General features: G+C 41.3%; 1 protein-coding gene and 1 long non-coding RNA gene across 4 annotated transcripts; one reads left to right on the forward strand and one right to left on the reverse strand.

Moving 5' to 3' along the window:
• Positions 1 to 1,816: 1,816 nt before the first annotated feature.
• On the reverse strand, positions 1,817 to 20,798 carry si:ch211-225b11.1 (sodium- and chloride-dependent GABA transporter ine). Of its 3 annotated transcripts, XM_030358912.1 has the most exons (14): positions 20,131 to 20,798; positions 16,255 to 16,389; positions 14,775 to 14,893; positions 12,843 to 13,053; positions 12,320 to 12,452; positions 11,822 to 11,956; positions 11,551 to 11,654; positions 11,126 to 11,250; positions 9,287 to 9,399; positions 6,579 to 6,719; positions 5,653 to 5,752; positions 3,867 to 3,967; positions 3,386 to 3,553; positions 1,817 to 2,925 (listed from the first exon to the last, which is right to left on the reverse strand). In XM_030358912.1, the coding sequence occupies exons 2-14, from the start codon at positions 16,269 to 16,271 to the stop codon at positions 2,818 to 2,820; spliced, it is 1,575 nt and encodes a 524-aa protein (XP_030214772.1). In that variant the 5' UTR covers positions 16,272 to 16,389; positions 20,131 to 20,798; the 3' UTR covers positions 1,817 to 2,817. The 3 variants fall into 3 exon arrangements, with proteins under 3 accessions (XP_030214772.1, XP_030214771.1, XP_030214773.1); XM_030358911.1 differs by lacking the exon at positions 14,775 to 14,893 and having other exon boundaries at positions 20,131 to 20,797; XM_030358913.1 differs by lacking the exons at positions 16,255 to 16,389; positions 20,131 to 20,798 and having other exon boundaries at positions 14,775 to 16,239.
• LOC115545599 (uncharacterized) lies at positions 13,879 to 16,999 on the forward strand. Its single transcript, XR_003977129.1, has 2 exons — positions 13,879 to 14,197; positions 16,747 to 16,999. It is a non-coding gene; the product is annotated as an uncharacterized LOC115545599 (long non-coding RNA).
• Positions 20,799 to 23,551: the final 2,753 nt, after the last annotated feature.

Consider the following 23,551-nt stretch of genomic DNA (forward strand, 5'->3'; position numbering starts at 1 on the left):
TTTTTTTAATGGGCAATGATTTTGAGCAGATTTTTAGATTTGTGGTATGAATATTGGACTTAGTCAATCACAATCACAACTGTCCAAACTTTTCGAGAATAAAGAGTAATCCAATTTTATAACAATTATGGTCGTAAATTTGGGAAATAACGGTTCTCCAGTAGCGCCGAGGTCGTTGATTGGCCTGTGGCACGTGCCACTGCGACTATGGCATATGCCGTTCTGGAACGGCACATGCCGTTCAGGTGGAACGGGTTCTGGAACGGCTGCCATTCAGGTTGAACGGCATATGCGTTCAGGAACGACACTGCCGTTCCCAACAAATATGACACCAGCCAACCCCGCCTCCTCCGTTTAATTTCAAGACTTTGAACGGCAGTATTGCCGTAAATGTAAAGCTAGCCTATGTATTTTTGGTCTTCATTGACACTATATCACACAAAGCTGAGGTCCCCTGCATGGAAAATCAGCCCGAAAAGAGGTTCGAAGCCGTGCCTTATCAGATGGAAACCCTTCGCTTCTCGACGGTCCCCAGGGGGTCAAGAAAACAGGCCAATACAAAAGGCAGCTAGAGAAACGGAATGTGAAAATAATATTTTCCCATTACATCAGCCCGGAAAAAAACCTACTTCCTCCCAGGGACCAGACGGGTAGGCTACTCTTTACAGGACTCTATCCAACCCACAAATAGGTTAAGGAAAGGAACGTACCACTGCAGTTGAGTGTGTTAACTGTTCACTAGAGAAGTCCTGAGCTCTCCCCTTGAGAGGCTAAACCTTACCTTCTCCTAACCTGGAACTTTCTTAGATGTTCACTGAACCTCAACCCCTGGGCCCTTAATTTAGGAAAGCGACCATTGGACCGAGCTCTGAACCCCAAGCCCTTGTCAGTAAACAAGCAGTAGAGGTAAAAGTGGAGGGAGGGGCCGGGGCCGGGGGAAAGATGATTCGGCCTACCAGTTCATATTTAAAGAGTGTGTACGATTGAGTGGCATCTAGCGGTGAGGTTGCAGATTGCAACCAACTGACTATCCCTACCATTCCAATGGCCTAGGATAAGCTGGCATGCCTTTTAGGTGCCATTATGTACTTTCAAAATGATGTCATTGTCCATGACAGCATCGATAAACCAAGGGTCAGGTGATGAAGTTAATTGATCGATTTATGCATTTTAATTTGTTGCTAAGTCTGTACAACTAGGTCATACCTTACAAGTAGCGATTAGGGTTGCTTAAAATGCAAAAGATGTGGTTGCTCGAGCTGTTTGTCCCTTCTGGGCTACTATAGACACATGGAAGTGCAATATGGTATAGAAGACTTTAACCATGGACCTATTAGACTTTAATAGGTCCATGATAGAAGAGAACCAACTTCCTATGTCCTGATTACAAATAGCTATTTGGATGGGTAGGACTCGTTAAAAAAATTACACACAATTGACTATTAAAAAAGCTTTAATAGTAAGATATTCAGTACTATACATATGTATACATATACATTATATATATATACATACACATACATATACATACACATACATATACATATATACACAAATATAGATAATTATTATTTTTATTATTGCCCCTTAGTTACAGCAGCTTGCAGAATCTTAACATGTGAATTTCATAATTGTCTCTTATTATGCTCACATAATAAGGACATGAAATTTAAAACAGCTTATTTTATGTATAGTAAAATAGTAAAAAACAAACCTCTTTTGTAAAGTCAATTAGTAAACATGTTCATTTAGACCCATTCAAATCTCCAAATCCATTTTGATTACAAAAATCAAAATCAAACACGTAAAAAACATGCAATATTCCATCATATTTTATTAAATATTTACTAAATATTGTCATTCAGGTATGTATGAAAAGATCAATATTCTAGAATTAAGGCACTTAAGTGAATATAAACTCCTAAGCAGCGAACGTAGGTTTTTCAAAAATGTAAAACAGTGAAAAGAAAAGGCTTGCATCATAAATTGCACAAAGCTTTAGTTGATAATATTTAACATAAAATTATAATTTGCTCTAAAGAAAGACTTATTTATCATGTTATGCCATAGTACAACAGAGTAAATGGCCATAAGGCGTATCATTTCATGGTTTATCCATAACATAATCTAGCGGCAGTAGTACAGTGATCCAAATGTTATTCCATAATTCCGAACCCGATATACATTTTATAACTTAATTTCTTTGGTATAACACATTTTAGAGACATTGTTTGACCTTTGCAAATACAGATGTGAGTATTTAAAACAATATTCAGTGCTTATCTCTCTTCAAGAACCCTGGAAGATACGGAGCAGATCTAGGTCATGGATCATGGGAAGGTGCAAAACAAATGAATAAAAAAGCAGAGGGGGCAATCTCCTGGATTACCTCCCTGTTAGGCCAATTCAACGTAATGGCACAAGATAAAAGGTTCCCTAATTGGCTAAAATTCAACCTTGCGGTGAAATGCCCAGTACAAAAGAATCATAAAAGAAGACTCAGTAGGCTTAGCCTTGACCTAATGAATCTGTTAAAGGGCCACTTGGTAATCAAAACGGCATGAGAAAAAGTTCAAAAAGTTACAATTAGCTTATATATATAATATATATAAACACAAATGGCATTCAATATATTTTGCTAATGAAAATAACCAAAAAGTTAACATTACTCCCATAGAAACCTAAAACCAAATGACCCTTAACCTAAAAACAAATTATGTAAATTGAGCTCTCTGCATATGGATGCCAGTTGACGAACATATTAAAACTATGTTTGATGCATACTAACCCAGCACAGCTTGGTTCACCAGTGTCAAATCAATCATGGCTATTGATGGTTATCAATGGGAACTTTAATTTCTTCTCCTCTGGGTGGTCATCTTCAGCATCCAGGTCTATGGTTGGCTTTAATGCATGTTTTATTCTCTGCGGAATGTTAAATGGAGGTTTCAGAAACAAGTATACAAACATAGCATACCAACATACATACAAACTTACACACACACACACACACACACACACACACACACACACACACACACACACACACACACACACACACACACACACACACACACACACACACACACACACAAAGGGTAGACTGCTGACATATATGATAAATTAACCAATATTACAGGTTCAACGTCAGGGTTAAGCTTGTTCCCACTTCTTTGGCACAGGTCAATGCAGAGAGACATCCACATTGAGGGGATTAAAAGTGTTTGAACAGACGAGAAACTCAAAAATGACTGCAAGTCACGCGACGACAAAGAAAAACGGGACAAGGCCGGTCCCACATCTCTGTGCGGTGGTAGAAGCAGGTGTTGCGGAGAGAGTGAAGAGTGTGAGCGTTTGGTTTGGTGTTTGGTGGAGCGGTGGTTACCTGAAGCAAGGTGCCCTCGTTCCTCCAGATCTCCTGCAGAGCTCCCAGGGGGATGCACACGATGGAGAGCAGGGAGATCCCCCAGCCCACCACGTTCGCCCAGGCAGGGAACACGTACTTTCCGTAGTGTGCCGGGCTGTACTGCGCGATGCTGGACACCAGGATGACCTGCGATAGCGTTGTTTTTATTATTGAGGCATGACGTTGCTTTTATTCACAGCAGCTTATAGTGAAGGTTTTCTTGTTGTCGTGCTGTGTGTGCTTTGTTTATGTACTGTGACCCTGGCTGCAAAACATTTTCCCACTCAGGGACAATAAGCCACCTGAACTTGAGACACTATTTAGGAGGTAGGGGTAAGGCTTCGTGCTCAGGGGGGCCAACAGGTTATACTGCTGATTCTGGGGTTTGACCAAATAACCTTTTGGTTAGGTGTCTGACACCCAAACCTATAAATCGTGAAGGAGCTAATAAATGACTCACCAGCACCAGGAGGGGGGTGGCCACCATCCAGTTTAGCCGGAAAAAGAGGTTTGGTTCTTTCCCAAGCATCGTCCTTATCATTTTTGAGATTCGACTCACCCCTGGAACAAAAACCTACTTATTAACAAAATGCTTTGAAATAATAACATTTGTATATAAAAAAAAACGTACAGTTTATTAATAAATAAATTAACAAGAACTAAAAAAAAAGAGGAGAAAGAGATAGAGACAGAGCGAGAGAGAGATCCTGAATGACTACACCAGAGTTTTTCAACCTGTGTTACGCTTAACACTGGTGGTACATGAGGGTACTGCAGGTGGATTATATTCTTTAAATGAATATATAATGTATACATATATAATTCTCTTTGTTCAGTAAATATAATATTATAGCTTGCTATTATTAAAAAAAATACTGTCGCTTTGTAAGTCCCATCATATGTTTTCCATTGTAATGTTTTCCATCAATGTTTTGTCTTCATTTTTTTCTTTGCTAAATAAACCTACTCAGGGCATTAGCAGCATTGCTGGGATTTCCTTCAACTGTTTCCATCTGGCCATGGCCTTTCTTAAAGTAATAATTCTGTATAGATTAGATGAGGGCACTATTTGCTCAGCCGCTGCATGTGTATTCATAAATATGTACCGTTGGCATATGAGGTCTTGATAACAATTTAGTTGTACGCCAGAAATCTAAGGTTGGGAGCCATTGGGCTATACCATGCAGTACACATGACAACTAAAGTTGTACACCTATAAAAAGCTAGACAAACAAACATATGAGGAGTTGAGCCGTTTCTAATTATAGTAACAGTTCTACAAGCAAGTTTTCAAAGGATAACTCTAGAGAGTCAGCTTCAGCCATTTCCTATGGAGCAGTGGCGGCCTGTCAATGTCTGTCCTCTGAAAGTGTTTGTTTTGCCACTGACTGACTCAGATTGTTATTAGGAGTGTTATAAGCAGATTTGTTTGGACACACTAACAAAGAGAAAAGTTATATTTCTCTCTAGGATTCAATTCCATTAGGGTGAGGACACAACAATGTGATCATGTCAGCGGCCGAAAACAAAGCACTTTTAGAGGGTGTACATTGAGGGGAGGCTATTGCTATTGCTGATATCAGGAAGCAGCAGGAGGAGGGGGGTTGGGGGGGGGGGGGTTGTGTAATTGGCTGCCACCTCCCCTTACTGCAAAGCATCTGCCTCACACGATGCCTTAGGAAAGCGCGGAAAATCACAATAGGCTACATTTCACGATGCTGCCATCTGGTAGACGTCACCGGAGCATCCGGCCACAGCCCCCTAGACTCACAAACTATTCTTTTCCCTAGGTCTTGAGGTTTTCTCAATGAGATAACAGCACGGAGAGCGTGAGAGTTATCACCAAAACTAAAATAAGCTATCTCTTTAGCGAAATGCAAATCCTTCTGACAAATAATCATCATCATCATCCCACAAGCTGTGTGTGCACTTCAGTAGAATATATAGACATATATAAAGAACTATATATATATAGACAACGGCATGGGGCTTCACAACGCGTGACAGAAGACAAATCAAACACCAACAGTAAAGCTTTTGCTCCAGTTATCTTGATAGTTAGTGGAGTTTGAACGCCTTTCAAAAGCTTTGGTTTTCTGAACTAATTTTAGCTCAGATGTGGGACTTCCTGTTATTAACTCCATCTTTATATAAAAAAATTAACCTAACCAAAAAAAAAAAGCAATGGCGAGCGTGTGAGGGAGAGAGAGTGAGAAAAATGATGAGAATGAACGAATGTGTAGTACCAAAGATCCAGCAGACTGCCAACACTTCAAAGAAGGCTAGGAACATCAGGGAGACCACGGCAGTGTAGTGATCCATGAGCTGGAACACATAGATGCCCCCCTGAGAGAGACACAGTGAGAGAAGACGTGGGAGAGAGAATGGCAGAGCTCCTTATTTGTTTCAAGGGGCAATTGTAAATCCACACAAACAGTTGGCAAAAACGAACAACAACATAAACAACAACAACGGAAGTTCCTAATATTCCATCGTTAGTGAGACAAACACATCCGAACGCGAATGATACACAATCCATCCAAAGCTAAGGTGAGCTAGCTCCCACGATAGCTCCTTTTCACACATGCGTCATGGCAAGTCAAACAAAGGTGCCCTCATATCACTGGTTACGGTTCAAGTTCAATAAATATATAATGAGATAATGCCGCATTGGCCTTTGGCTCAGTTACAAATCTCAACCAACTTCTATTCGTATTCCTACTTCATTAATTTGGGATCAGCGAGTAAGAAATATAGTATTTATTTTATTTAAAATAAAATATATATAATAGGATTTAAAATTAATATAAAAACTAAATCACTGACTAAATCGGTGGAGGACAGAACTTGTGCTCCACCGATTTGGTCAGTGATTTAGTTTTTATATTAATTTAAATTTTCAGATAAAGTGGATGAAGTGCTTTTTAAAAAAAAAAAGCACTTTGACTGACCTGTTCACAGGCCAGTCTTACAGCCTTGCGAACATGGCGGCGACGTTGCGGTATCGCAGCAACAGTTTGAAGTAGTCAATGCGGCTCTATGTATATAGGTCTCTGCAGATGAATGTGTTTAGAACTAAGATAGAACCATGATGGCCTCTAGGTGAATAGGTCCCATAGCTCTGGAGAATATGAAGTAAAGACGAGGCGAGGGGGTCTGTCCTTCAGCTCACCCTGGTAATGTGTGGGATGCCGAAGAGAAAGCACGCCGAGCAGACGGCCAGCACCAGCAGCTCCCTCCTCTTGAAGATGCGCAGCACCTTGACCCCAAACTCATCCACGACGTAGGTGACGGCCACCTCCGCCATGGAGAACTGCAAGACAGGGGCAGGGACATGGAGAGGGATTGTTATCATATGGAAGAGATTGATTAAAAATTCACCAGCGCAAATAAAAATAAAAATAGTCTGAGGAAGTATATTCCAAAACATACTTTTCCGCCTCAACCACTGCTTCTTCTTTTTGTATCAATGTAAAAATATGTTTTTTAAGAGGTTGAGATATTATATATATATATGCCCTATATATAAAGTCTTATATAAGCCCCTTTGTCAGCATCAGAATGCTTTTGACTGGGGGGGAAAATGCTATGCAGCTCTGTGATTGGTTGGCCAACTATCTTTCACAGAGGTTGAGTAATAGTAATTCAATGAGACTAGTTTCAGTAAAATTTACGAAGCATATCTTTCCTCTTAATGGTCGGGCTTCGTTATCGCCAGCTACGTGACATGTTCTGCCCGCTGTGAGGGACACGAATCCAATAAACTGGGTATAGGCTTATGGGCGTGCCTTGGTTTACTTCACGTTGCCAGCCGCCGCGAGTAACGTAATCGCTGGTGAGAAGGACATTGTTTCTGATTTGTTATCTACAGAAACAAATAGGTTAACTCTTAATAAAAAGTTGGAATTAATAACAGAGAGACTCACACATGGGCTAAAATTGGTTCAGAAAACCAAACCTTTCGAAAGCCATTTCAACTCCATCAACTATCTTGATACCCATCAACTATCGCGATACCCTGTCACACGCTCTGCACCCCAGGCCGTTGTCTATGTATAAGGATATACAAGTATGAAGTGCACACAAAGCTTGTGTGATGATGTGATTATGCGTCAGGTGTTAAAGTATTTCGGTATGGTAACTATGAAGCAAAAGGAGGGGATATTGTGTTGAACACGCGTGTGAGCGACAAACAGCAGAGCCTCTTCTAGCCCCGGGGCTTTCCCCGGGGCTCTCAACGGACTGCTTCCTTGGGGCTATGTGGGGGCAGCTTATGTGCTTAAAACACGTAACACAGGAGGATTTGCATTTTGCTTAAGAGATATCTGTTTGTAGTTTGGATGATAACTCTCACTCCCTCTGTACTGTTTGCTCGTTGCATTGCTATGGCTGGACTAGCGTATTTGTTTTTTCTTTCACTTAGTTGGAATTATCAGAGGTACCTTTTGCAGTACTATAGAGAGGACACAGTAAGATAAACTGGTGGTCTAGTTTTTTCGCGATGGGGAAAGGGGGTCAGAGGGTCATGGTATAAGAGTCACGGTTCGCTACAGGAGTCCTCCCATTATGAAACAAACATGACCACCGTCATGTTTGTTATTCTGGGATTATTGCTATGTATCTTCATCTTACTTATCAATATCCTTGTCTGAAGATTCTCTACCTTTGTATAAGACACTCTCGTGCATTTGCCATTCACATATCATGCAATCAAAGCCCTGAAGAAAACTGGGCAGATTCTTCAGGCCAATCTGTCCCTGAACAAACCAAATAGATGCTTTGTCTATATCTGAATCTCTCTGGGTGATTCTGCCTTGGTCCCAAGCCTAAATATTATTACATACTGGTGGCACAGAAGACTCTTAGTGTTTTTCCATGCTGGGATGTTTGCATGAATGGGTGAATGTTAGGCAATAATTGCAAAGTACTTTGAGTGGCCGCTGGTTGGAAAAGCGCTATATAAATGCATTTCATTTACCATTCAGGGTTTGCGGCATAAATTGTTAGTTAAGGTGGTGGGGTTTGCTGTCAGAACGGGGGGGTTGCAAACGACATCGTCAAAATAACGGAACCAAGAACAGTGAAGGAGGTTGTGCAATTTTAACGATACAAATATTTAAAAGTAAAGTGCTAGACAACATTGTCACAATAACCACTGAAACAAGAACATCATGTTTTCCGGGTTTTTTAATGATGTAGTTAGGCGGCAGCTGTGTGTTGCTCATGCGGCCGCCTAAGCTGTAAAGTGCTGTGGGAAACCCTGCCATTTATCTGCCACATATGAATATCCTTTGTTTTTGCCAGTCTCTGCTGACCAGTTTGTAAACGTTCCACACTACTCCGAAACAGTTGGGGTTCCTTTCGTGACGTCAAAGGGCCTTAGTTAGTATACTCTTCGACGTCAGCTGGGTAGCGGTTGTTGACGGTGCCCTCCTAGAGGGGGTTAAGCATCTCGGACGATTATAGTATCCCGCCACTGTGTGTCTGGATGCGTCATAAGCATCTGAGAGATGCTTCTGCTTCCTTGTCTCGGACACTGTAGGATAACGCCACTGTGTGTGGCGCATATCATATACAACATCGCTCATTTAAATGCTCACACATGACAACGCTAGGCTACTAAAAAGGTTAAAAAAAAAAGGTAAAAAAGGCTACTAAAAAGGTACTAAAAATCTTAAAGTTGCCAGGGGTCGAAACAATGAGGATAACCTCCCTTCTACCAAGAACCCTCAGCTCAAAACAATATCTTTCTCAAAAAGTGTTTGATTTTGGGCTGAATCAAAGTGACACTTTAATGATTTGCACGTGCAAACAACTTTAACCACAACTTGGAAGAAATGGCCCCAAAAGGTTGGGATCCACTGAGCTACACACACAAACCTGGCTATCAAGTCCGAGACAAAGCAGCATCAGGAAGAAGAGTGCAGCCCATAACTGGGGTACAGGCATGGTGGAGAAGACTTCTGGATACACCACAAACACCAGGCCAGGGCCTAGAAACACAGGACAAACAGAGTTAAAAACTACATGTTGGGGCCTCAACAAACAAACCCCAGGCTAGGGCCAGGATACACAGCACAGACACAGTTGCAAACCCAGGCTCTAAACAAAGCAGCTAAGACCCAGATGCAGATACAGTTTCAGTCACAGTTAAAGGGAGCCACAGACACAGAGACTGAGACACTTAGAACTCTGTTAGACATAGTTAAACCCAACCCCTTGCTCTAAAGGAGAGATCACACCAGAGAACGGATACCAGAGCGGAGGTGTTGAACCCGCAGAATAAAGAAATACAAAACCATCCAACCAAAATGACGTACACAAAGAACGCCAGGAATGTTACACTGAGACGAAGCGGAAAATAAGCTCTTCGGCTGATCAATAATTAGTGGGTGCAGTTAATCATAAGGCCTTGAGCAGGGCAAAAGAAGCATGCAGTTGACACCCAGACCTTGTTAATAATACATTCTTGTTCTTTCATTTGCATCCTTGCGTCCTGCTCACGCATCTTCACAGGGCTAAATAGCATTTTCTTCGGTCAAGGGTTTAAACAGTGGGTGCCTTGATGCCATTCGAAACAGATAAACACAGGCACAACACACTTTTTGATGGTTGATCTTGTTTTACTGATGAAAATTAACACTTTGAGCAATATAAAGTATTCTGGTTCTACTCGGAACAAATCCATTTGTTATTTTTTGGGGGGGTTCTAATGTCCTGTCAGCCTCACATAGGTTTCTATTTTCAAACAAATATCTGGTTACGTTTGTTTTTCTTTCAGTTGGAATGGATGCTTTACTAGCTCTTGTTCCGTCTCACGTGTAGTAGTACTTAATCTTTAATGAAAACAGTTACTCAAACCTGTCAGTTTCCCATTAGCAGCATCTAGTGCCTTGAGTTGTAGCTACAGTTTAAGCTATGGACACTAGCTGGTGAAACCCATCCCAACAGAGAGACAGAACCTATAGAATGCCAACAAAGAGCCTGCTATTGAGAGGGATCCAAGCAAGTACACACCTTTCACAACAACTGGCTTAGGGTGCACTCACACTAGGCCATCTGGCCGTGGCCGTTGGCCGTTTTCACACCTAACCGTGCTCAACTGGCCCCATTGTTCTATGGCCTGCACTCACACTAGGCCATCTGGCCGTGGCCGATGGCCGTCGCAACTGTGGCCTGGCCACGGTAGGCTCTTACATACGTCATCACGTCGTAACACGTCATCACCAAGCGTCCGCTGCATGGACCATATAAAGTCTGCCGCCAGTCAGAGTTTTAACAACAATGGACAACAACACAGAGAACACAGTTCTTCACCAACTGTGCCTGAATAGCATCGTCTGCCCAAATGGCTAACAGACGCTCGACTTCTCTATGGGACCAACGTGAACCAACAGTTGAACCGCTTGACGCCATGTTTACCGTTTAATGGGAAAGAAGGCTCGTCGCGTTAATTATGTCCATGGTCGTCGCATGGACTATACGTCATCCAGCTCAGGTTGCGTAGCCGTGCGTGTGCACGTGTCGGCTCATTAGCATCTGCGACGTGGCGGCCCGTACCGTAGCAGCACACCTCTCCCAAGTGGCCAAGTTGGCCTGGCCTGGCCAGAACGGCCACACTCACACTGGCAGATTTGAGCACGGTTAGGTGTGTAAACGGCCACGGCCACGGCCAGATGGCCTAGTGTGAGTGCACCCTTACTCTCTCTTCACACTCACCATCTGTAGCAATGTCATCCACCGGCAGGTTATGGACGTGAGCCATGTAGCCGATGGCGGAAAATATCACAAATCCAGCTAGTATACTCGTTGCCGAATTAGTGAGCGCAACGATTAGAGTGTCCCTATAGGAAGGAATTAAGAAAGAAAAGGAAATTATTTACATGTAATATCGATTATTTTTGGATCTTCGTGATACATCTTTTCTTGACTATATCACAAACACACCATGAAAAATTCCTTTGTTTGTGAAAATAAAACTGGCGATAAAACACATTTAAACTCTCATTTGTCTTTCAAACATAGATTTGGCGACACACGTTTGACTAGAAGTCAAACTCATTTTTTCGGGAAGTAAAAGTCCCCAAAAAACTGTCCACATACCAAACCGGTATGTTTACTCTGGGCCCTGATATTCAACATACCGGAGGATGTTGTTGTTGAACTTGTTGTAACTAGCCAACGAGATCATGGAGCCAAATCCAATACCGATGGAGTTAAACACCTGGGCCGCGGCATTCACCCACACCTGCCGCAAGGACATGGAAGGTCAGCCGTTTTATGATGCTGTCATGGGGCCCAAGGATGTCATTGCTGTTGACTACAGCATCACATGCTAGGGCACCACCTACAACTACTCAAAGAAAGATGATACTAAAGAGGCTCAAAACGAGTTCAACAGATCGATCACCTCACCTGGACTTCCAACAGCTTTCCCCAGACAGGGGTCAGGAAGTAGATAATGCCATTGACTGCTCCAGGGAGTTGCACGTTGTTTATTAACAAGGCGAACAGCACAAAGTACGGGAACAGTGCTGTGAAGTACACCACCTGCTCGGCACCAACAAAGGGGAAACAGCTGTCATGCGTGTGCATTGTTCTCTATTAGTATTAGCCAAAATACTTTTTTCTAAGCTTTTGAAGAGCAATGTGGGAAGAAAGTATGAACACTGTCCAAATAAGCTTAAATAATCGTAAGAAATATTACCACAATAATAACAGTAACGGTAAATACTATAATAATTGTGTCATTATTATTCGAAATAATATGAATATCATAATAATAGTAGACATTATGAATAATAATTATTATGAAAATAATAATGACGGAACAAACACATTGTTATTCACATGAAATCGTATGTAATAAACATTGAGTATCTAGTCCTAGATTGATGGAGAAGGGGCTCTGACCTTGCCGGTAGACTTGACGCCCTTGAAGATGCACAGATAGACGATGGCCCAGGCCACAAGGAGCAGGCCAAACAGCTCCCAGCGGACACCACCGGCCTCCTCGATGCCATCCGTCTTCTCCAGAAGCTTCCGACTGAGAGACATAACATGTATGAAAATACAGAAATTGTTCATAGCGTTTTTAAAGACCAATCTACCGAGAAAATAACGTATGTTTGATCCTGCTTATATTTTGTAGTGGAATTGTAATTAAGCTATTTAGCAGACATCCAAACCAACAGATTTAATTGGTGTTTTGTTTAATCCATGACTGAGCAGATGGCAGTATGGTGTCTTACTCATAGAAGCCTGTAGGCTGCGGTCTTTGGAGTTTGAACTCCCTACTTTTGGGCTTTTTGTCAAACACCCTAACCACAACCCCATCCTTTGGGGGAGGAATCTTTCTCCCATACCAAATATCAGTTCAGTGACATTTAACAGCCGAACAAAACGTTGGACAAACATGACAAGATCCATTCCTTACTCAAAGAACTGCTGGCTGGCTGACTGCAGGTTAGAGGCGTTGCCAGTGAGACCACTTGAGCAGTTTTCAACAGCATTCCAGCTATTGTTGCAGGACTGCCAAGGCAGGGTTGTCCAGAAGGAGTTGAGGAAGTAATACAATGCCCAGGTAATGATGACGTTGTAGTATGTACACATCAAGAAGGATATGACGGTGGTGGCCACACCCACACCTGTAAATTGAAACGAGGAGGGGGGGGGGGGGGGGGAAGCCTGGTAAGTTTCCATGCATGTGATTGGCTATTGCACAATATTTGGTAATTTGGCACATATGAGCTTTTCATGGACACATCATGTTTTACCTGGCTTGGGAAAAAGGTTATGCAATATCTTTCATCTCAGGAACTACAGTTAGGTCATTTAGGGTGAGCGTTTTGAGTAAATGCTGAGTCATTACTATGAATATGATGTCATCAATAATTTATTGAGTATTGAGTAATTGAGTATGAATGATAAGGAATTTAAGAAGTTATTTCACAAGTCTGTTAAAGATTATAGTATAGGTTTGAGAATGAAAAAAAGGTTACAAAGTACATTATGCTACATAGCCGCTTTCAAGTTCAAGCTCAAGAGTTTTCCTGCTTGTCCCTAAAGTTAGGGTAGATATTTTATTTTGGAAGCATCCTTTGGTCTTACAAAATTCAATTGACATCCCAACGGCAATCAATAAATCAAATTTGTTAACATTCCAAAAAAACATCCATTGTGATTTTGGAATAATTTCAAACGTTGTTTATCCATTAGGCATGACCTTGAGTCAGCTTTTGACCCAATTCCTAGATGAAAACAAAGCACACCGATTGTTAAGTATCCCGAAAATGTGGCCCTGCTATCAAAATATTTTCATGTTGAATAGTGAAAGGCAGGAATGCCCCGCTCCATTGGTCCCTACGCTGTTGGATTTAGAGAGGAAGGAGTAAGTGGAAAACAAGCTCTACGATAGCATAATGATCGCGCCCCTAACTAAACCCATCCCTGAGCTCCAAGATTAGCCAGAACCAACTGTCCACAGGCTGCGACAGGCTCACTGCCCTTTGTGATCACTGCGTTGTTCACATTGAGTCGATCCAATATGCGGAGCAGCCAGACACTGTAGGTGGCGGAATGGTTTTTGTTTGTTTTTTTCTGTCCAACAGTTTGTTCTTTTGGACCCAGCTAAAAAGCCAGTTAGTTTAGTTTAGACAGGGGTAGCAGCTTAGCAACTAAAGCAGTGGATTCCTGCCTGTAGTCAAGCATTCTAATTGGCCTTAGTGTCTGAAGGGTAAATAAGCTTGCATTGAAACATATTTTTTCAAACAACGTAGACAGAGCTACAAGGTAAGTAAGGTAGAATTCTTGACTACTTTAAATGGTATGTGAATTACTACACATTTGGCTACTGTGAGACAAAGTAAAAATAAAGTTTGGAGGTTGAGGTTATGATCATGGCTGCTATGACAACATATGATGGGATATATGGGGTGCCATTAGAGGATTAGACACCTTCGTTCCGGTCTAGTAATTAGCAGCCTTAAAATCACTATTCCATAGGGGATTTTACATCTACATAACCATAACTAAACAACCAAAGTGTCCTCCACTGTAATCAGAGTCTCTGAAGTGTATTATGGTTCATGATTATTCACAGGTAACGTATTGAGGACCTACATAATATGACCTTTAGTATCAATATATTTGATTTGCATTGTCATCTTTTCCAATTTGTAAAAACAGGCTTCAATGAGAACATCAGATGGCCATATGACCACAACCTTCCAAATTCAACACTTTTCATGAATTAAAGGCAAAAAATGCATTTTGTTACAAGTAATAATCATGTGATACAAATATAAGCCTTCAACATGTATAATGCATGGTCACAATACATTTTAAAAAAATATTCTGAAATAACTACCTGCTTTTGTCCATTTGCTAGCACAGAGAATTAACCAGGCACAAATGATTGGATTAATCAAGGGACGGAACCAATACGTTTTGACCGGGTAGAATATCTCTGTCTCAAAGGAGAAACAACTATGGAGAAAAATGGTTTGTTAGCACCAGATAGAAAGCCACATCAATTTAGAATGGGGATAAGGGGGTACATGTTGATGGCTGTGTTCTTGTTAGGTTGGGAAAGTAGATCATATCCGACCATCTGACTGTGCATGACTGTGCGTAATTTGGTTCTATACTCATGGGGTGTGTGCATGACTCACGCCCTACAGTGATGGCGTTGTTGCTAAAAGAGTATCATTGTATAGGGACTTTTGGATTAACTATGCTTCCATTTAACAATGACAACAGAGAGTTGTGGGTTCACAACGCTCAATTTCTGATCTAAACGTATATAAACATGCCTAGGCGAAATAAGTAATGATTCTACCAACAACTTTCCAACAGGTTCTCAGCCATCAACTGATCTTTTGAAAGTAATACATTTTTCAGTTGATGAAAACCAAACATAAGTAAACAAACATTGTTCATAAAACATTCATTTATTCCGACCTTTGAAAAAAAGAAAGAACATATCAAAGTCCTGTGAAATAGACCTATGAAGAATACATCCAGCCTCCTAGGCTGCCGGTTCCCTCTGTCAATTGTTCATGGGAAATAACATGGCTTTTTTGAACGATCATAACAAACTCTGTAGGTGGCAAAGAAGTAAAAGCTGCGTCACGTTTTAAACTACACACTCTTTCCGCCTAGTTTCCATTGGGGTTTTGGATTTTTTTTTTGTATGCCAGATAAAGCATGTCTCATTTAATGCAATTAACATTCACACATTCCATTTTTGTTTATATAATGTTGATGCTTAATACAACGATAACCAACAATATCTGCCTGGAGATTATGGTCTCATGGTATGTTTGTATGGGATTTATTGTCAAAAGAGTGCTATTGTCGTTATATTCTGCATAGAAATGGTGGGGCAGACAATCAAAAATGGAATTGTGTTTCTGCCAATACTGCATTTAGATACAATATATGATAACTAATGTTTTATGCATGGTCCAATGTTAATTCCTGATAGATATTCCTCTCTGGCAGATACAAATACACCACTCTACTAGTAGTTCTAGGTTTTTTGGACACTGGTTGCATGTATGGTTAAATATTTATCAAAGCAAATATTGTCGACCGTGTTAAAGGTGAGAACACCTTTACCGATAGTTTCAGCTTGGTATTGTTTCTAATCAGGTGGTGAGAAGGGAGTGACTAGTGATAACCCTATATTTGAACAGGTAGAATACCACAAACAGCGTTCTTTTTTTTAATCAATATCCAAAAAGCCCATTGGTTATTTTATTGTTTTGAACATCAAGGGACCTGACTATGAAACTAAATGTACAGATTGTGACGTGTAAGGAGGCTTTGCATTTGAAGTGACTCACCTTTCAGCAGGGGGCATATTTTAGCCAGGGCATGCACAGGGCCAAGGCGTGTGTACTGTCCAATAGCAAACTCCATGAACAGAAGAGGGATGCCGCACAAGAGCAGCATGGTAAAGTAGGGAATGAGAAAGGCACCTGAAACCGTTGGATAGAAATTGCAAAAGCATTGTATTAAGGCATGCAACAAGTTCATGGTTAAAGATGAGGTCAATTGTGCGTGCACTGAGCTCCTAACTGAGCCAAGGAGTTGGCTCAGTTAGCATTTGCTCCAAGTTATCCGCTTCCATTGACTTGCAGAGTTACAGTATGGTGACTTTTAGGCCTCATATTATGAGTGGCATGCACAATTACATTATCAGCTGCTCGTAGCTGGGTTGTTTATCACAGATAGATGTGTGATGGCCCTCGTTTAAAAGTTTCGACAAGCGTCTGGTGAATATTGTATTTTGTGCTTTTCCAGCTTAATGCCTCCAATTCCCACACTCCCACCAGGTTTCAAATCGACAGGACTGAACCACCAACTTTCCAGTAGCAAGACAACTTGCTCCCTCTCCTGAATTACTACAGCCAGCCTGATGTTGTCAGCACGACTACTATCTAAAAACCCCATCAAAGTCCAACACCAAATCTTCCACTAACTGAAGTGCCATGGGAAGACATCGTCTGAATATTTGCTGAATCATGATGAGCAAGAGGAAATTGCCTCTGTAAATACAGGAAAGAGTAACATTAAATGTATATAAACGTATGTTCTTGTTTTCTTTTGGGTTTGTTTTGCAAGTCTTTGCAAGCTTCCTTTTTTGAGGCAGAAACTACCTTGAGCCTCACTTTTTTGAAACATTGCGATTTATGTGTTGAAACCTGAGGCTAGAACAGATATAGCCTACAAGTGCTTGTTAAAACAGCCCAATCCAGAATTTGCATTCTATGGTATTGTGTTTAGAATTGCGTTTTTTATTGGTTAAAATAATTGCATAGACTTAGAGAAAGCAAATGTATTTTGGAGGCTGCGCTTAATCAATACATTTAAAATATATATATATTATACGTTAAACAAGATTTAAGTGTAATATATGACAGTGATGTAAGGACTCCCATCAAATATTATCATAGTTATGGTAATAACCGTGTTTCATTATAATTCAACGGCTTACCGCTAAATGAACGATGACAATCTGAACAGCTGCTACTATGCACGTGTTTGCGATGTAGGCACACCCACAATGTTTGTCACCGCTAACAGGTAGTGGTGAGTCATCCTGATGACATTGCATTTTTATTAAATCAATGAGAAGGTGGATGGTTCCTGAGGCAATGAGTCCCTACCGTGAAGCAAGCAACTGGAAATGTAACAAAACTAGTAATTAAGTTGATGCTTCCATCCGAACCGACTCACAGTTATTGATGGACTTAAGGTAGAAAGACATTGTGGCGCCTTGTCTAGAGGACATCGTTAATATTTAGGCTGGGGGACAAGCATAGATACTGAGCCACAGAAAACACATTTTACACTTTAGATGAGGCAACAATTAATGAACTTATGAGCAAACCTCAGAATAGAACTAAGATGTTTATATTGCATAATAGATCCTAGTAACGAAGAACGGGGACCGGTTTGATTTTAGAGTTGTTCCGATGCCAACACCAGTAGCGTAAAACGCTTCAGATACCGCCTAAAATGCAGTACCGGGTATCATTGAGTCTGCAAGTCTATGCTGCTATCCGATACCATCAATTGACTAGAGCATTTACTACACAGGCAAAGCACATCACAAACATGTGAAGGGTCATGCTGCGTTTGTCAATGGTCGGAGGTGGGAAGTCGGCAGTGGAAAACAATTTGTACATTTTTGTTGAGCAGTAGTCGCCATGGTAACTGAACTGACAATTGTTCATTCTCTGAATTCAGATTGAAAGACAGACGACAGGCCGGCAGACAGACAGACATCGACGTTTGGAGATAATAAACATGTATTTTTAACTAAACAAGACCATACGAAATAGCGTATTGATAGTTCCCACGAATGGCGGTGGGTCAATAGAGGGTGCTAGGGCGCCGCCCCTCCGTGAAATATTCACTTGAATATAGCTGCCAAGCGCCAGTCTCGCAAAGCCAGACCAAACTACAGCAGGTATTTGTCTGGAACCACGATATTTAAAGCCGTCTATCCGGGGGGAAACTGGGCTGATCTGTTTTTATTTCTTTAAACCAATCACAATCGTCTAGGGCGGGGCTAACCCCGGGAAGCAGCAGCGGTGTCCATCCGAAATAGTGCAAGAACATCTTTCTTCCTCAGCAAAGGCTGTAAGCAAATCTTTTGAAGTTCTTTGCCATTTTCGACGGAAAGAGCCAAACATGCTAGCTTTACAGCGCCGTCAAAGTCCTCTTCAAAACTCGCCATACTGACTAGTTTCCGAGTTTGAGGGGGAGCACAATACGGGAAAGCCAGCAACAGGAAGGGGAGGATTAGCGGTGGAATCCGACCCTAGCGCTAGACGCTGTCCATTTCCGCTCAGCCAGATTAGCCAACTATTAACCAACTTTTATCAATACAAAATAAATCAACAAAAATCCATAGCGTTTATCCTCGTTTAATTGTGTGAGATACTTGTCACTGCCAGCAACCATTTAAATGCGTCTGGACGTCAATGATTTGTGCTAGGCTAGTTATTGGTCATTCGAAATAAAGCCCTCCTCCAAATCAGGGGCGCCGGCCACGTTGAAGTCAATGTAAGCTTGCTAACTTTTTGCTGTCTAGCAAGCAGAGACAGCTTTTCATTGGCGCAAGAGGATTCGCCCTCGGGTCGCACCAGTGTGCGCCCCAGGCCAATGGTATCGCGTTTCTTTTCTGTTAACACAACATGATTGGACAATTTAGCGAATCAATCAAATAGGCTATCTCCCTCAGCAGCATTCGCGCAACACAACTACATGTAGAGAAGAGATAGATCGCTAACTAGCAGAGAGTTGTAAGCACTTCCCACCCTTTTCAGTGGAGGAATTGGACTCCCCAAGCAGTGTTACACTTAAAAGGAGCATGTAAGTTACATATTAATTTAGTCTTTCGGCCTGTAGAAACAAAATGAAGCAACTGTCCCATATTTCTAACTGCATTTGAAGTAGACATTGAGACTCACAAAAAATGGACACTTAGACAGTGATCATGATTTGTCTCAATATCAAAATAACAACAATGGGTAAAATAGCAATGGCTGGTGGAATGGCCATAAAGTAGGTCTGTGTATGCAGTGTAAGCTTGTCCAGGCCCTGCAAGTCAGGATGTAGGCTATGAATCTGAATAGATAGTAGGTAAATAGGTAATAGGTAGTGGCCATCCCCAAAATGCACCAGAATACAGGAAATCAAATCTAGTAAATTCAATTTTTTTATGGGGGGGGGGGGGGGGGACCCAGACCCCAGACCCCCTGTCTATTACTCTGCCCCACCAACATTTTTGATCACCAGCCGCCACTGCCCACGATTGAAAAATAGATGATTCCTGTAAATATATATAGATTTTGAACAGGGGAAAAGGCTTCTATCTTTCTCATGATTATTAATTGATACACAGTCGGTAATTGGTATCATGTTTCTCTCATGTCAATCTGATAGGCAAACACATCTATCAACTTTATACGATTATCAATTAACGTGTCAATGTTTTTGGCAGGTTTACCAACGCTTAAGAGTTATTCTTTGAGCATGTACTGCCCAATCCTTCACTAAATTCACTCTACCATAATTGACTAAATCTGAATTTGCTGATATCTAGCCTATATATAAACAAAAACAACTCAAAAATGTCCCCTGATTTCATCCTAGGAACTGTGCATCTCGTTGTATTGTTAGGCCTGTTTAGGCTACCTCGACCTTACCTCCACCGCTCCTGTAACAAAGGTAGGGGAACCGCCACACGTTGCCGAGTCCCACCGCGTAGCCCACCGACGCCAGGATGAACTCCAGGTTCCGACCCCAAGTGGGTCGTTCTTCTTCAGCCTTCTCGGGCATGGTGTTGTCCAGCCGCCGGGGGTCGGTTCCTGGAAGCGCGTCTGTTTGATCTAGATACACTTCGATGGAAGCAGCTGATACCTTGCCTCTGGATATTGTGTTTTCAGCTCCGAGACCCATTTGTGTTGTAATTTATACGCTAAACGCGTACACACCATCCGCGTAGGCGGGGACGAGGTGAAAGTGGGGATATCAGAAGCTGATAGAGCATTCAATTAACTACTGCCGGTCGATTCAATCGATTAGCCAATGATATAAGACCCGGCTTCACCTCATTTATTCAAGTCTTGGACAACCTCAAAAGATGCACACGATGCGGCGACGACTATAGAAAGGTGAATCTCAACTACCTAAATCCAGCAAGACATTACTAGTGATTAAGGAACGATATGTTATATAGGCCTACTGCTATTGTGTCTCCAGTGGCTCCGCGCTGACAACTGTTTCCATAACTCCCACATGTAACAGCGTTGTAATAAGCAATACATAATGTCTCTCGTGTAGCTCGCTTGCCCTTTTAAATTGAACAGTACGGAAAGCTTAAAGGAACAAAAACGATCAAGTCCAACCACTGCCCACTTTGGTGCATGCCAATGAACAGATGTATCAATGTTTAAGCATAATCAATAATTGTATAGAATCACAAGAAAGCAGGCCTACGGTAAATATAATAATAAGTAATATTTCATTTTAATTATAGTTTTTCCTCTCTCGCATCCCCGCCTTCTCCCTCTCCCCCCTCCTCTCTCTCTCTCGCTCGCTCGCTCTCTCTCTCTCTCTCTCTCTCTCTCTCTCTCTCTCTCTCTCTCTCTCTCTCTCTCTCTCTCTCTCTCTCTCTCTCTCTCTCTCTCTCTCTCTCTCTCTCTCTCTCTCTCTCTCTCTCTCTCTCTCTTTCTCTGTCTGCTGTCTCTCTGTTTCTCTCTCTGTCTCTGTGTCCGTCATGTTTGTTTTTTATTTTTTCCTAATCGTCCATCCAATTCATAATAAAACACAAATCCCAATCTTAAACCCAATATAAAATAATACAAATGATATGGAGGAAATAGCCGATGTAACATACACGTGTCGTGTGTGTATCAAGTTGTGGCATCACGTCATGCTACGATCCGGTTTCACTTAACACGCACGCTTCAACAAGGTGTGAAAACCTTTACCTGTCAAACTCTAATAAGGAATGCTTGCCCAGGCTCGAGAAATAAATAAGACATGTTTGTATATTTGAAGTATGCGCCTGGGGGGACGTATTGCTGCTCGTCTTGCTGCTAAAGTCGTGTTGCTGCTAAAGACGTGCTTCCCTTCCAGATTGACCACGAGTTTTGCATATTTTTTTAGATTTAGCAAATAAGCACCCCTCCAAATTGTAATGCGATTTTCTCATATATAAAATATGAATTATATGTTAAATATAAAACCTAAATCTACCTTTTATATCTATAAGTGTTCCCAAATCCCAAATACATACAACAGATATGCTAATCAGTTCGGACTCCTTAGTCACATTTCGGAGGCGGCATCCAGGGCCGGATTAACAATTTCCTGTGCCTTGGGCAACAAGACTCAAGGGCCCCCCCACCCCTGCCACAAAGCAACAAACGAAAAGTCGTTATCATCAACAGCATATTGCCTATACTTCTATTCGATCAGGCTTCTGCATGGCTCAGTGGAGATGTATGCATTTACAATAGCCTCAGCACAATTCAAGAGATAAAATCGATGCACACATTTTCAACATAACTTTTTACAATGAATCTTTCACAGAACTTGGTGGCAACAGAGTAATTATTAAATGTTCCAATATGTAGCCAATCAATTTCCTTCTGGCTGCAACAGAGGAATAAAGCAGACAGCTAGGGAAGCCCTAATTTAAAACCAGAGATTATTTTTTAAATGCTCAAATGTGATATTATCATCAGCCATGAAGCAGGCAATTAGTGTGTATTAAGTAAAAGTAAACCATTGGCTACACTGTTGCATGTAGCTCAAAGTAAAGATCATGTTTATTGATTCACAATTCAACATTTGATGTTGATGCACTACTTTATATGCATAGTATTTTATTTTAACAAATGGGCCTTACAACTGGCCTCCTTTCAAGACTGAACTCATGAATACACAAACTATTTAATTATTAGGTCTAATGGCCTATATTTGCTTTTAAAGGTGAGCCTAACGACACACTGGCATTCCAGACTATATGTGAATAACTCATTCAAAGCATTTCATATTAGGCCTAATACATGTCTTTTAAGTCTTATAGATTTTCCTTTTGTTTAACAGGTGACCCTGGTCTAGCTTAAATCCATGCACAACATCTGACATTAGCACACATCTATTAGGCCTTATTATTTGTATATTTTCTCTTCTTTTAACAGGTGATCTAAGCACACTGGCCTTCTTGACTTAACATATGTAAACCCATGCACAACATCTCACATTAACACTATATGAATTATTATTATCTTTTCTCTTCTTTTAACATTGAGGGCCCTATCTTGCATCCGGCTCAATTGACTTAATCCTTGGCGCATGTGTCGTTGCTAGTTTGCAACTGGCACAGAGCTCTTTTCCCTAAAAAGAGAAAAAATTAGGGAATGATATTGCGCCCCAAGGGGCGGTTCGGCAAAAGGAGGAGGAGGTTCTGGCACAAACGTTCCCTGGTGCTATTTTGCCGTTGCGGAAACCACTTGCGCCACAAACCAGGAAATACCTGGTTTAAAGTCAGTGGCGCGATGTTCCGATGCTATTTTAAGGGCGCATGCATAATGTTGCTTGTGCACCTCGCGCACACACGTTGCTTCTCTCATCTACCTAGCCACACATTCTTGGTAAATTATTTTGGAAAGAACAGCTGATACAGCGGTAATAAGTTGTACTTTTAAATCAATGCATCTGCAAACACCATACAGCAAACACATATTTTCTTGACACAGACAATGGACATGCCCATAACTTTTAGGATTGATGAGTATTTGATCGTGAGAAAACATTGTTTAACCGCGAGTGAGTGTTAAAAAGAACGAATGAATGCGGGTGCGCGTGTGTGTATGTGTAAAATAATTAATGAATATGGGCGCGTGTGTGTGCGTCCATCTGTTTAAACACATGCAAACTAAACACGTAACGCATAATAGAGTCCATGGCAATGTATATTAACGGGGGGACACATGCATATTAGGAACACAAGTCGATAACGATAATGCATGCAATACTGATAAGAAACTATGTTTATAATGTATTGCGTATATCCTTAAATAGAACCACAGTTACCGCATATCATATGTTATATCA

The sequence above is a fragment of the Gadus morhua genome, chromosome 6 (assembly GCF_902167405.1).
Source record: "Gadus morhua chromosome 6, gadMor3.0, whole genome shotgun sequence".
Lineage (NCBI taxonomy): Eukaryota > Metazoa > Chordata > Actinopteri > Gadiformes > Gadidae > Gadus > Gadus morhua.

Bases quoted from the DNA above. Each gene is read 5' to 3' on its own strand.
- si:ch211-225b11.1 (XM_030358911.1), bottom strand. From the start codon at position 20,383: ATGGGTCTCGGAGCTGAAAACACAATATCCAGAGGCAAGGTATCAGCT. The intron at 11,957-12,319 runs GTCAGAGCCCCT...GGTGCCGAGCAG, and splicing joins GCGTCAAGTCTACCGGCAAG to GTGGTGTACTTCACAGCACT. The intron at 11,251-11,550 runs GTATGTTGAATA...TCCTTCCTATAG, and splicing joins TTCAACAACAACATCCTCCG to GGACACTCTAATCGTTGCGC.